Below are 13,405 nucleotides of genomic sequence, written 5' to 3'. Positions count from 1 at the left end.
TGCTTTCTGTAAGTGAATCAAGACAAGTTCTCTAGAAAGGGAGAGATTTGTGACCTTGAAAGCCAAGTGCAAGATGCAGCCTAGGCAGGGCTGTGGCTGATTCCACATCTGCTCTGAGAACAGGACCCAAGCTCCTGCTGCTCATCCTCATTTAACTGCAGGAGCTGGGACTTGGTTAACACCTCTCTGTGGCAAGCACATTTCTCTCCCTCTCAGGATTTTTCATGGAGGTGCACAGAGAAATGAAAGAGAAAACAATTTCTATTTCTGCTCCTTGTTTTTCCCATGTGGAATGTGTTTGGAGAATTGTTTACCTGGAGTGAGTGCTTGGTTGGATTCAGGTGAGGATTGTTTGAGCTGATGACCAATCCAACCCACCTGGGGCTGGGCTCAGAGAGGGTCACAAGTTGTGTTAGAGTTACAGAAAGTAGTATGTAGTTTTAATATCCTCCTTTTATATAGTATATTAATGTATTTTAGCATAGTTATAATAAAGAAATCATTCAGCCTTCTCAATTGAGTCAGACATTGTATTTTCTTCCCACTGGGTTTGCCTAAATTTACAATACCTCTCTGCAGACAGCCCAGCATAGATGCCAGATGCACATCAGCTGCAGTCTGGCTGAATCCTTAACTCCTATTTCCAGAAAAAACAAGTGCAACATCTGGTCTTAGCCTACTGCCCAACCTGGCCTATGGTCTGCCTCTACATGCACATTACAAACCAGCTTGGGGTCAGCCAAATTTGAATACAAAGCAGGACTGACCTGGGGTTTGATCATGCTTGGGACAATGCTTGGATGAGTTTTGGAGGACTTCTGGGAATTGTGAAGGAGAGCAGTAGAAAGGATTGACGTGTGACACAGTCTCCAAAGGCAGAGACAGGATGTCAGCAGAGAACGTACGGTATGAACACTGACCATAAGTGATCAACATGGGTCAGAAAAGGAAATCAATCTTTAGATCTGGTAGAATTGATTTTAGGGCAAAGAAAGAGCAGGGAAAAAAAGACTATAGATACACAACCCATCTCATAGATAATCATGACAGAGAGGAGAGAAAGGGATGGTATTAAAGGCAATCATAGCCCCTTACAGGAATGAGAACAACAGGAAGAAAAAACAAATTGCTTCAGTGCTGTCTCCAGTGGTTGAAGATGCCCTATGCCTGATCAATACTGCTCCTTTAAGCCTTAGTGGTTTTCCACACCCTTTCTGCAGATAATGCTGCTTTTTCATTTATCTTTCATCCCAGTTTGCTATTGCAAGCAGGCTGGCTGGATAAAATTGCAAACCAACATGTGGCTGCATGGACATGTGCCCTTCCTGCATAAACTCATAGAAATTCTGAAGAAATTAAAGTAAATCGGATGAAATAGAGAAAACTTCTCAAAACCCAGCTAAAAACTGGACAAACCCCCCAGATAAGTAAGAACCCTATCATTTTATCAGCTCACTATGAAATAAATTGCATGGCTAGGTGATTTGGGCTCACTCACCAATGTTCCAAATCTCCCTACCCTCCAAAATAACACCAAAAAAGCCCAAGACCCCCCAAACAAGCAAAAAATCCCCCTCCAAAACCCAAGGTATTTGTTTGTTTCAGACAGAAATTGTAAAAAAGCCTACAAGACAAATGAAAGAAAAAAAACCCAACACGTTGAATGATTCACTTCTGATACTTTCCATGATCTAGTCTGAAGTATTCCAGGAACTTCCTCAGTCCAACTCACTTATAAATAATCACGTTTTAAGGTAGCAACCTCTCATAGCCCACACTAAACATTCAGTCAGTCCCTGTTAGCTTGGAATCCACAAGTCTCACAGGTTTCTGAGAAATGTAAATGCATATAACTGACCAGAAAACCCCACTGAAATAAAACAGCCTCCTGTGCAAACTGTACACGCTCCTTTTCTGCATTTTCTGCCTACTCTTTCTTGCATTCCTCCATCTCTTTAATAACAAATTCATTAAACTTGCCACAATTTTATTCTTTGTCACTAAATCCTAGTCACCTTCATGACAAAAGCGATGAAGAGAAGAAAATAACAGGTATGCCTGTTAAAAGGCATATAAAGGAGCATAGTGAGATAGAAGAAGGCTGTTCATAATTGTTCTTTCTTCTGTATGAGTGGCAACTAATTTATTATATAACAGTTTGTATTCAGTGATGGCATCTATACAAGAGATCTCAATAGTTTTGTTTCAGATGCATGTATTAATCTACTGTTTAAAAGAATTTTAAATCAGAGTAAGCCATCCCTCTGCTTCAAGTAAAAATATCCCAATAGGTGCATACATTAAGACAACAGAACAACAAAGACAACACAATTATTCTGGAATTTCTAAACTCGCTCTCTGACCATTGCAATGTGTTGTCCCAGTGAACAGGTGGAGGAACAAAAGAAAGCCCATGACTCTAGAGCACTGTTCCTTCATGAGTGTAAATGAGGAAACAATCATCCAAACCACAAGAAGAAACCATTTAGTTTAGAAAATTCAAATTTTTATAGTCTTCAATATCTAGATATCAGTAAGAGGATTCCCATTAGGCTTATATCTCATTCTGATATTTCTCTCATGAATGTTTTAAAAGAAAGCTTGTTAATTCGGGTTTTTCTCCTTGAATCTTTGTAATCCTCTTTGTGGTCATTGGTGTTCTCTCTATAGGATATCCTTATGTGGATATATCCAGCAGATGCAAGTATTCCTCTAAACATTTAATTTTGTGCATTCTGTCTGAAGGAGTTAGATAATTTTATGGACATGGTAGCTCATCCTTTTAAAATACTTGCTTACATCTTGCTGAACTGGAATCTGACCAATAAATATTTAAGAGACTATGCTGTAAGTGTCACATTCTTCAGGATAAAATCCAGCAGTGGGAATTTTGCATCCAGAAGAGGAAGGACTGAGGAGAGAGGTGACCAGTATATTTAACTTTCATTGCTGATGGCTCACCAGACAGCTGCTCTTTCCTTGCTTCTATTCTTGCAAGTCTTTGCAGTACAAATTCAGCAGGGGCTGAGCTACAAATGTTTTGGCATGTCTGGGATATTCTGTTAATGACTGAAAAAATATTTCCACGAAAGCATGTGGACAAAATTAAATGTATTCCAAAAAAGATGAGTTATCCCCTGCCAGCTGCTCCTGATTTCTGCTCTTGAAGAGGGACAGAAAACCCAGGCTGATAAAGGAGTTTCAGAGTACATATTTCTCCATGACATAAGGCAAAGGTCCTCTAGAAGAAAAGGAATAATCTCCCTCTCTTTTTTTAGTCTCAACTTTTGCATAAATACTTGTTTTGAAACAGTCTCCCAAAACTTCCATTTATCTGTCATTACCTCCCACAGCACATCTCTTAAATTCACTCCTAATTTTCAGTTATTCTTGCTTATTCATGCTCACTGTTCTATTTCTTATTTCTCTATTACTTTCAGCCTTGTGCTGAAAAGGAAAAGGGGGGAAAAGGGGAAAAAGGGGGAAACGGGAGGAAAAGGGAGGGAAAGGGAGGGAAACGAAGGGAAAGGGAGGGAAAGGGGGGAAAGGGAGGGAAAGGGGGAGAAAAAAGGGGGGGAAAAAAGGGGGGAAAAAAGGGGGGGAAAAGAGGGGGGAAATAGAGGGGGGAAATAGAGGGGGGAAAAAAGAGGGGGGAAAAGGGGGGGGAAAGGGAGGGGAAAAGGGAGGGGAAAAGGGAGGGGAAAAGGGAGGGGGGAAAGGGAGGGGGGAAAGGGAGGGGGGAAAGGGAGGGGGGAAAAGGGAGGGGAAAAGGGAAAACAAGGAAAAGGGAAAAAAAAGGGAAAAAAAGGGAAAAAAAGGGAAAAAAAGGGAAAAAAAGGGAAACGGGAAAAAAAATGGGAAATGGGAAAAAATAGGGAAACGGGAAAAGGGAAGAGCTTCACCTGCTTCTCATTTTGGCTACTGCCCAGCTCAGCTTCTTCTAGAGCAGGCTGCACTCAAAGTAATTTTGTCAAGATCCATAACTAAGCTCTTTCCCAGAGAGCTTCAAGCTGTATCTGTCAAATTGTGTTAGCGAGGACTTATCAGGGTTCTCTCTGCATAAATGTAACTCGTGGTTAATAGCTCAAATAGCTGGTATTCACATATGTAGGTTGTCATTTCTTTTCTGTAGAGAAGAAAGGAAGGGGAAAGGAAGGGGAAAGGAAGGGGAAAGGAGGAAGGGGAAAGGAGGAAGGGGAAAGGAGGAAGGGGAAAGGAGGAAGGGGAAAGGAAGATGATTATGAGCTGTTTTTAAGGTGGCCAGTAAAGGAGGCGAAGCTGTATTTATCTCCACATCCTAGGCATGGTTTCCAGCATAGCTGAGAGCACAGGGCATGTGAAACAACTCTAGAAGCAGCTCCTCCAGCCAGGACAGCTGAGTCCTGACAGCATTTGTCAGTGCCAGACAGGCCAGACGCCCCATCAGAATGATGCCAAGTCCTCCAGGGGTGCTGAAAGGTTCTGTCATCTTTTTGGAATTGCAATCACCCATAGCTCTGATCTTCCAAACCCAAGTAAACCAACACAAGTTGTTTCACTCCTTACAATGTGTGTGGTGGCAGAGTCACAAAGGCAAGGGAAATGCTTTCAATTCACCCAAAGGTGTGCACTGACACCATCTTCCCTCCCCCCTGGTTCACTTGTCCTCTCCCCACTTTAGTCCCTCCTCATGACCTGAGAGGGTTGAGCATGGCACTCAGATGAGACCAGCATGCAGCTTAACATTTAATATATAAATAATATATATAAAATAAAAAAATCTCACAAAATACATCCCTGGTTTACAAACAGGGGGCTGGGACACAGAGATATTGCACCACAGCAAAGAGCACACTGACAGCCCAAACCTGAACTCACTCCTGCCTTCTGACTGGTATGTTTACCAGTCAACTCTTTTGCCTTACAAGGACTAAAAATTGTGGCTTTAATACTCCGAAAAAGTTGGCAAAACTTTGTGTCATCACCTAAATGAAATGTGCATGGGGCATTTAAAAAATAATAGTTAATAAAAAACCCCAAATAGTTAGGTAGAAGGTAGTACAAGAGCTTCTATAAACAGTTCATTTCAAGTACATAACATGGCCTAAAAATTAGATTGTGGTTCATTATCTCTCTTTTTAAGAATCTCACAGGTTTTTCAAACAGGTGCATGGGTAAGGATGAGACTCAAGCAGGCAGGAGTTTCCTGTCAAACAGGTGCCAAGATCAGTGGCAAATTCCATGAGATGCTCGAGTTGCTCCAGAGACAAGTGGCATCATATAGAGCACTAATGCCCCCACCATCGTTTCACAAGTGAAATGAACTCTCTCCCTCACCTCCAGACAGCCAACACCACGTGCTGTATTCAGATATCACCCCTAGCCTGGCAGAAATGCAACCACTGTTGAGATATGGGACCCCAACAGCTTCTTGCCTTGAAGCCCCACCAAAACCAAGACCCCAGGTATCAGCAGGAGTGAAATATTCAGGCAACTAATAGAAACTGTGACCAACCTGTGGACACTGGGACACTTGTTTTAGCAAGACATAACACAAAAAGTACCATCAGCAGAGTGGAAACTCCTGGTCAAAACTCAAGCCTTAATTCTGTCCTAAATTTCAGATTATTTCAGCAAAAGGGGCCACACCTATCAGGCTCCATCTGAGCCCCCTTTCTATGGGTGGAGGTTCCTGTGTAACTACAGAGCCAAGATGTTCACTATCTTGCAGCAAATCTGTGTGGCTGAACTTCAACATAGATACAATAATGAAGCTTTAAAAAATGCTACCATTTCAAGCCAGCCAGAACTTTTATTTGTTGACAGGATTAGTGCCATCTGTTTTGCTGGCTGACACTACTTTCCCTAGAACACTTCAACTGTCACTTTATATTTCCCTCCCTTTGTAGAAGCCCATCTCCCATTTCTATTTTCAACTTTCACTTTTATGCAATGCTTTCAGACATATTCCCCAAAAAAAACCAAAAAAACCCCAAAACTCTGAGTGTATTCCTGCAAAGATAATTTCAGTTAATTTCAGTATTAACTGAGCCATGGCTTGACATCTAGAGCACACACTCACAGCTGGGTTTGGTTTTTTGTTTAAAACAAAGAGGAACACAAAAGAAAATGCAACTAAAATTTTGTAGCTGATCTGACTAGTGCCATGCCTCATACTGAAAAAAATGTTTTGAGTGATCTTGCCTTTTAAATAAAAATTTGCTTTCCAGGTTTCATTTAATCTGAAAATTTAAACTAAACCTGTCATTTGCTACCTACACACTAACAGGCTTCAAGGAAATTTAAGTTGCCACCAGATTTTACAATAGCTTCCATTAGTTTAACTGAACTTTCAAGCTACTGGAAAGCCAATACTAAAGACAAAAGATCTCTTGAATTTCTGAACGTGTTATTTATTACCATTTACCAACCAAAACTTCCAGCAGCATCCTTTTAAGGGCATCTGGTAGCACACTCTGTCTACTGATACCCACTTTAAACTCATCTTTCTGCTAAAAAGCAAATATGAAACATGCCCCATAGCAATTGAAAACGTGACCACAGGCAACACTGAAAGCTGAAGGATCAGTAAGGGGTACACAAGCACAAGGAAAAGTGCAGACAGGGAAATTCAGGCAGGTTCAAACTCAAGATGGATGTGCATTATCTAGATGTGCTTGATGAGAAGAGCCACAAAACAGCAGCCAGGCTCCTGGCAGGGCAGGCAGAAATCAACAACAGAAAGCTCAGAATAAAACAATGCAAGCTGTAAAATGTGATTTAAAGGGGAACTGTGGAAGTGCTAAAAACGTGCAGCTTTTCTAAGCAAAAAATGCAGAAGATATTTCAGACTTCCAGATATTTCTGGAAAGCTTAAGAAAAAAAGAGAGACTAGCTAGAGTAATTGCACAAGTGACAGGTCTAAATGATGAGGTAGAGGATGAAATTTTAAAAGGAAACTACGCTGGCTGAAATCCCTGGAAAAACTTTCTGACCTTGAGGTATTATTTGCCATGGCACATCCCCTGTGGAGAAGGGAACTGCATGCCTGAAGAGGCCAGCAAAAAATCCTCTGGAGGGAACCAGCACTCCCTGACTTGAGTGATGCAGCTTCATTTCCAGCCCTTTCCATTTCTGCACTTAAAATCTTCCTACACTGCTATCTTGTTTTGGAAATATATGCCTATCTATTTCTTGTGTAGTTGAGAGCAATTAAGTATGTGACTGTGTATCAAAACTAATTAATTTCTGGGACTTAATTACAGTACTTAAATTGTCAGTCAGCAAACAAAACAATATAATGATTTTAAAATTACATACTTGATGGATGTCTTATATATTCTATATGGTATTAGAAAAAAATTGCAGCCTTTTAAATTTTGTTCCTTTGCTGAGAAAATACTTTTTTTTCCCCCAAAATTATATAGAGGAGAATACTGAAACAGTTAAATTAATACTGTTCTTTTAAACAACAGATAACCCAAGTACAAGCCCTATATGGGGTGTTTTTATTAATAAAAGTATCTTCACAGTAGGTCAGGTCACCTATTTTAGCTTCCTGTATTTTGCTTGTCAATCATACTTTGGAAAACAATACTCTGAAAGGGAAATGATGGTGAAACAATTATTTTTTCTTCCATATTTATCAAGCAAACTTACTTACAGGCAGTATTTCATCAAATAAGCTCCATTAATATTAACCATATAAATATATTTTGAAAATCAAGGGGAACACACAGCAGGCTACTGAATTACCTTTGTCTTTTCACCAATAACATTTCTCTCCAGTTCAGCTATTTTTCTGTTTAGATGATCCAATATTTCCTTCTCTTTCAGCAGCTCTGTTGTTTCAGATTTCTGTTCCCCATCCAAAAGGGCACATTCCATATCCAACTAGGAACACAAAACATCTTTCAGAAGCAGTCCAGATTCAGAAGAAATCTTGATACACATTATTTTCAGGGGGAAGGGGAATGAGTTGGTTCACAAGAGAGAAGTATTTTTTTTTAAAGGGGAGGGGAAAAAAACAACCCCGTAAGTTTTTCTGCCACAAAAGTTAAAAAGAGGTCACAGATTTGAGAAAAAGTAAAATTGCAACATAAAGTACTGCAAAATAAAGTCCAAACCAACTTTAGTTTGAAGATTCTTTTTTCCAAAACTTTTTGTTTTCTGACTCTTCTCTGTGCTTCCTCCTGTTATGATCCTGTCTCTGTGCCCAGGCTCTGTAGGAAACCCTTCTGGAACAGCTGTTTCTTTCCTGTTGCTGATAATTGGAGCAGGCACAACCCAAATGCCTGGCCAGCTTAGTTTGCAACTGTGAGATTCCAGAAGTCAACAGGGTGCCAACCTACCCTTTCCACTGTAAAGCCAAGGAGGATTGAAAGGAAGTTGTCTCACTTCCTTTCTCTTTAAACAGTCACAGGAGATACCACCATAAAACTCCCAAGTGACACAAGGTATTTGGGTTAACTGAGTGACCATTATAACAAACAAGATTGTTCCAATTCCACTTCAGAGTGTAATGGTTACAGCTGGGAAAGGCTAATCCAAGCATCATAAGCATCCCCCAGCTGGAGAAAAACACCCTTCATAGCAGGAGATTTGCCAATTGTGATATGGTGAAAAAGCACAGAATATGAAGGCTACACACATCCACAACTCCCTCACGTTGTACTTGCTGAACCCATCAGACTTCTGCTATGTAGGCACACATAACAGGCAAGAAATTGAAAACCAAAACCATGTTTTCATACCTCTCTTGAGGATTCATCCATCTGGTCATTTAAATCTTTGATCTTCTGCTCAAGTTCTTCCAAGTTATTCAGTATTGCTATGCGTTCCTCCTCCAGTCGACCAAGCTCCTGCCTTCTCTGCTCTTCGCTGGTGCATTCTGGTATCTGCAGTTGCACATCACAAGAGGTTCATCAGAAAAAGAAGCAAACTGTCTTTTTTGCCCCCTTTCATATGGTTTTATTTTAAACAAGTATGGCACTGTTGGTTTTGAATCCATTACATATTTCCTATCTACTATATTGCTATTACTATATTTAGGAGGTGTACAAGAGAAACAAACATGATACTTTACTTCCAGGCATTGGAAATAAATACTATACTGAACAGTAAATCCTATTCATTCTAAAGGAATTACTAAAACTTAACCTTTGAGAATACTTTATATGCTGTGCTGTTGGGTTGTGAAAATCCGATTTTTCACTTATAAGAATAACACAGAGAGATGAAGATGCTTCTTATGTAAATTTCAGCTGTCCATTTAATACAGACCAGGAGGTAGGATAGGACATTTTTGTAAACAGCCATGAAGCTGGGTGGCTTCTGTAAAATAAGGACAAAAGTTGGTTCCATCTCCCCAGGTAGCACTGAGGAAGTGGTACCCTTAATGTTCCTCTGTTCATTGCCATTTCCTTCTTATTATTATTTCCTTATTCTGTGTTAAGAATTAAACAAGATTATGAAGAAAATATCTGTGATCTTACACCATGCAGCACTACATCAAGCAGTAGAGTTTGAAATGCATTCTTCACGTTCACATGGCCCCAGGGGCTTGCAATCCACTTCCTCTGGGAAGGCTGCTGGGTCATTATCCCCAACCTGGATTAGAGGTGGGCTGCTTGCAGGGCTTCATAGCCTTGCTCAAGAGAGGCTCAGTTCAGCTACTCAATGGCTACTCTGAGAGCAGGACTTTTATCCTGAACAAATCTGAGCTCAGTATTTAAAAACGAGCTGCACTTCATTAACACAGTGGATTGCTGGTGCTTTTCTCAGGGCTTAACAGAACCCCCTTTAAAATGAATGAATGAATGAATGGTATTCCTTGATTTAGCTATAGTAGTCCTAGCAGCAAAGCCTCTTTTTGTCCTGTCTCCTGTTTGGATAATGCTGACATAACATCTTTGATTTCAACTTCCTAATAAGGATTTTAAATAGGATCTCTGACTTGCATGAAGAAAGCAACAAACGGGAAAGAAATGCTAGACCACAACAATTGCAAGTGAAATGTGTTACCATCTTTTCAATGTGGAAAGACCATAATGGCATGTTTCTGTTCAACACAGTTTCACACCAGAAGACTCAGCAGACAGATCTCCAGAGAGATCACCCTTTGGAAATGAAAATGTGTTACTATCACACCTCTCTCAACTTCTACACACACACTGCTGACTCTCAAGTTGTGAGTGTAGCAGAGGTTAAACACAATTCACCTGAGGCATACAACCACGCTGAAGATCTTACAGCGTGTAGATAACAGTAAATAGAAGAGACAAAGTATTTTGAAGATATGAACTTCTAAACAGAAACTTGCTTTTATGGCTTTGCTTGGTCTCATTTCACTCCTGACTCCAGCTTTCAGTCCAGTTATTTAACACACTGCCTGCCACTGGGATTTGCTACACCGCGAGGAGGCTGCCACTGCACTAGCACAGAAATGGTTAGGAATGCTGGTAGCTCCTTTATTAAAGGACAAATTTCTTTTGGCAATGAAATGGCAGTGTGAAGCATGCAAGAAAGGAGGTGCAGCTTATTAAAAGCAGCAGTTGGGTTGGAGGGGCAGAAGGCTCGCTGCCACTGCATCATCCCCAAGAGTCAGGACAGTAAATTTGGCTCAGGCAACTCCTTTTCACCTTCCATGTGAGTGTGAGAAAACATACTCCTCTTACAAGAGCCTCAGGTTTGGAGAAAAGAGCAGAGCATCTTTTTCCTCCTGCATCTCGGCAGGATGATAAGCACAGTTCTGGAAACCTTACTTAAGTAGTTATAATTGCTCAAGCAAACCTTTCTCCCTTGGAAGATCTTAAAACTCTTCCTGAATGGTAAATCGCACTAAAAAACCAAACCAACTTCCAGTACCCATTAGCTTCCAACAAGATATGGAATAATATCTTTGGTGACTGCCACATTTTGCTGGCTGTATTTTCTACATTTGATGGCTTATAAAGAGATTAATTCTAAGCCAGCCTAACTGTGGCCCTTGCCAGCACAGCCAGCTCCTAGAGGAGGATTTCAAGCCTGGATTACACTGTCCTACGGATGGAGCATTACCTTTGGTGTGATGCTCAGGTAGGATGACTCGGGGGCGTCCTTCAGGAAGCTGGGAGCAGCAAAAGCAGGAGGTTTGGTGCTCTCCCCAAAGTGCTCCTCAGCCCTCAGCCCCCGCGGGGGCAGGTAAGCAGCAGTGCCACGGCTGTGGCTGCTCAGCTCCGAGAAATCCGAGTCGCTGGCGGAGGATTTCAAGTGGCTCCTGAACCTCGTTTCCAGGTTCACCTGGGAGTCTTCGAACACAGAATCCTCATCAGAGAGTTGGAGCTTTTCGAGCTCTTTGTTGATTTTTTGAACGTCGGCAACCGTAGCAGCCGCGGCGGGGTCGCTGTCGGATTTGGAGTATTCCGCGCACAGATTGAGGATTGTCTCAAGCCGCTGGCGTTCCTGGTTCAGGAGAAGATAACAGCACCCAGTGTCACGTGTGAGCTAAAGTAAAGATGAAGTTTAAAAAGTCTGCTGGGCTTTTTTGTTTTATTTAGGTTAGGGTTTTGTTTGTCTGTCGCTTTGGGTTTGGTTTTTTTTTTTTGTTTTAGAGTGGAGGATTAAAGTCTGTGTGAAGTCCATCTACCACTTAGAGATAATAAACGGTAATAAATAAATTATAGTGCAACATGAAGAATAAAAATTAATGTGAAAGAAGATTTTAAGAATATTAAAACTTTCTACATTGGAAAAATAAATACGTGTTAGGACATCTTATTTAACTAGCTATGAATTTCTGCGAAACGTGCTTTTAAATTTTTATTGGTGTTTCTGTGTCTACACCCCATTTGTATGTACACACATACAGTGATCTCACTACGTAAATCACTAATTGTTTCACTTCACACTTACGCTATATTCCTACCAAGCTGCAAAATATTGCACAGATTTTCCATGAACTCACACACTTTTAGATTTTTCCATTTTGTTAACTCTGATTCCTCCCTTTGAGAGAGTTAGTCCACATTTTGAAAAACACAGTTTTAAGAGCATTAACAGAAAAAAGAGGCATCGCATGTAAAATACAGCATCTGCCACATGCACAAAAGTGGAGGAAATCTTTATTTACCAGTTTATTCAAATTCCCTATGGATTCATACCAACATTTCAAACTTCAGACTCAGAGCAGCCATGCCATTTTGACTAGATATGCCTCAAGTTGTGAAAAACATTTAATTTCCGAAGGATTTCTAGATCTCTACGATACCTTTTATCAACTCTTAGCAAGTTATATTTGTTTTACTGTACGCATAGCTCGTGGTAACTTCTAGTTCAGATGGATTTTTTTATATTTAAGAGGATTCAGATGGATATTTTTATATTTAAAATGAAAGACCTCATTTTTAAGAGGTACAGCATTTATGTAATTTCATGTTACTTTTGTGAAAGAAAAAAAAATTGCTTACCATAAGTCTATGGAAAATTTTGCCGGAAAAGAGACCACTGTGAGAGTTCCATGCTTGACATTAGTATCGGCACTAATGATCTAGTTTCTGATTTCTAGGAAATCCTTCTATAGTAGTATTTAAAAAGAAAGCCAAAAAACCCAACGTCCTCAGCCTCCCTCCCCAGGAACCACCAGAGACAGATTTGCTTTCCCAGCTCTCCCTGGCATTACCTTTGCAAGGAGGATTTGCACTACCCCAACACTTCTCATGCCCAGCAGCAAGGATCAAGCAAAACAGGGCAGGCAATGCACTGCCCCAGCTTTCCCTGCAGCGAGCCACTGCATGGCATGAAAACTCAGCCCTGGTTACACACACCCAGAGTTTTTTGGGGCTACTGAGAGGTTACCTGGCTGTAAGCACCACACGTGCACATCACCCGCAATTCAGAGCTCTGAGCTGGAGAACCTGTCTGAACCCAGCCCTTCCCAAGCACTACCCAAACAAGAGAGTGCTTTTTTGGGTGGCTTGTTCCCAGGTTCCCAGTGCTGCTTTCCTCAGAATTCTCCTCTTGTTACGAGATGAGCCCGGGGCAGCAACTGCAAACTTCTGTTTTTCACGAAATAGCTCCAGCAGATTCTCAGCCATCCTTCAACCCCAAGTGGTCGACATAATTACACCTCTCCAAAGCCTTCTTCCCTCCAGGAAACTACTGCCAGACCCTATAAGCCTCTTTCTTCCCTTACTCTTCCAACGCTGCTCTCCTCCCTCTTACTAAGAGTTTTGGCCAGGCAAGCCAATTCCTAAAGCCCTTGCTGGCTGGGACAGGCAGTAATTATGCAGCTCTCCCTGTTGAGATGGCATCAGGGTAATGGTTATAGATGGGAAACAGGGACACCAGGACACAGGGAGGTGTCACCCCTCCTGCAACAACAGGCTGTATATCAGGTTACCCCACGCCAAGCTTCCATCCCTTGGGCAATAATAGGAAACAACAAATT

At 41.1% G+C, this 13,405-nt stretch overlaps 1 protein-coding gene across 21 annotated transcripts in view; it reads right to left on the bottom strand.

Annotated features, from left to right (window-relative positions):
- Window positions 1-13,405, bottom strand: part of PHLDB2 (pleckstrin homology like domain family B member 2) — an 86,728-nt gene that overhangs the window by 30,492 nt on the left and 42,831 nt on the right. For all 21 annotated transcript variants that reach the window (XM_085578452.1, XM_085578290.1, XM_085578356.1 and 18 more), the window contains 3 exons: window positions 11,038-11,421; window positions 8,733-8,876; window positions 7,735-7,872 (listed from right to left, as the gene is read on the bottom strand). In XM_085578452.1, coding sequence (XP_085434578.1) covers window positions 7,735-7,872; window positions 8,733-8,876; window positions 11,038-11,421 — 666 coding nt within the window. The remainder of the gene's footprint in view (window positions 1-7,734; window positions 7,873-8,732; window positions 8,877-11,037; window positions 11,422-13,405) is intronic.

The sequence above is a fragment of the Lonchura striata genome, chromosome 1, assembly GCF_050655825.1.
Source record: "Lonchura striata isolate lonStrDom1 chromosome 1, ASM5065582v1, whole genome shotgun sequence".
NCBI classification, from domain to species: Eukaryota; Metazoa; Chordata; class Aves; order Passeriformes; family Estrildidae; genus Lonchura; species Lonchura striata.
Note: the sequence above shows the minus strand (reverse complement) of the source record. Positions and strands in the feature narration are given on the sequence as shown.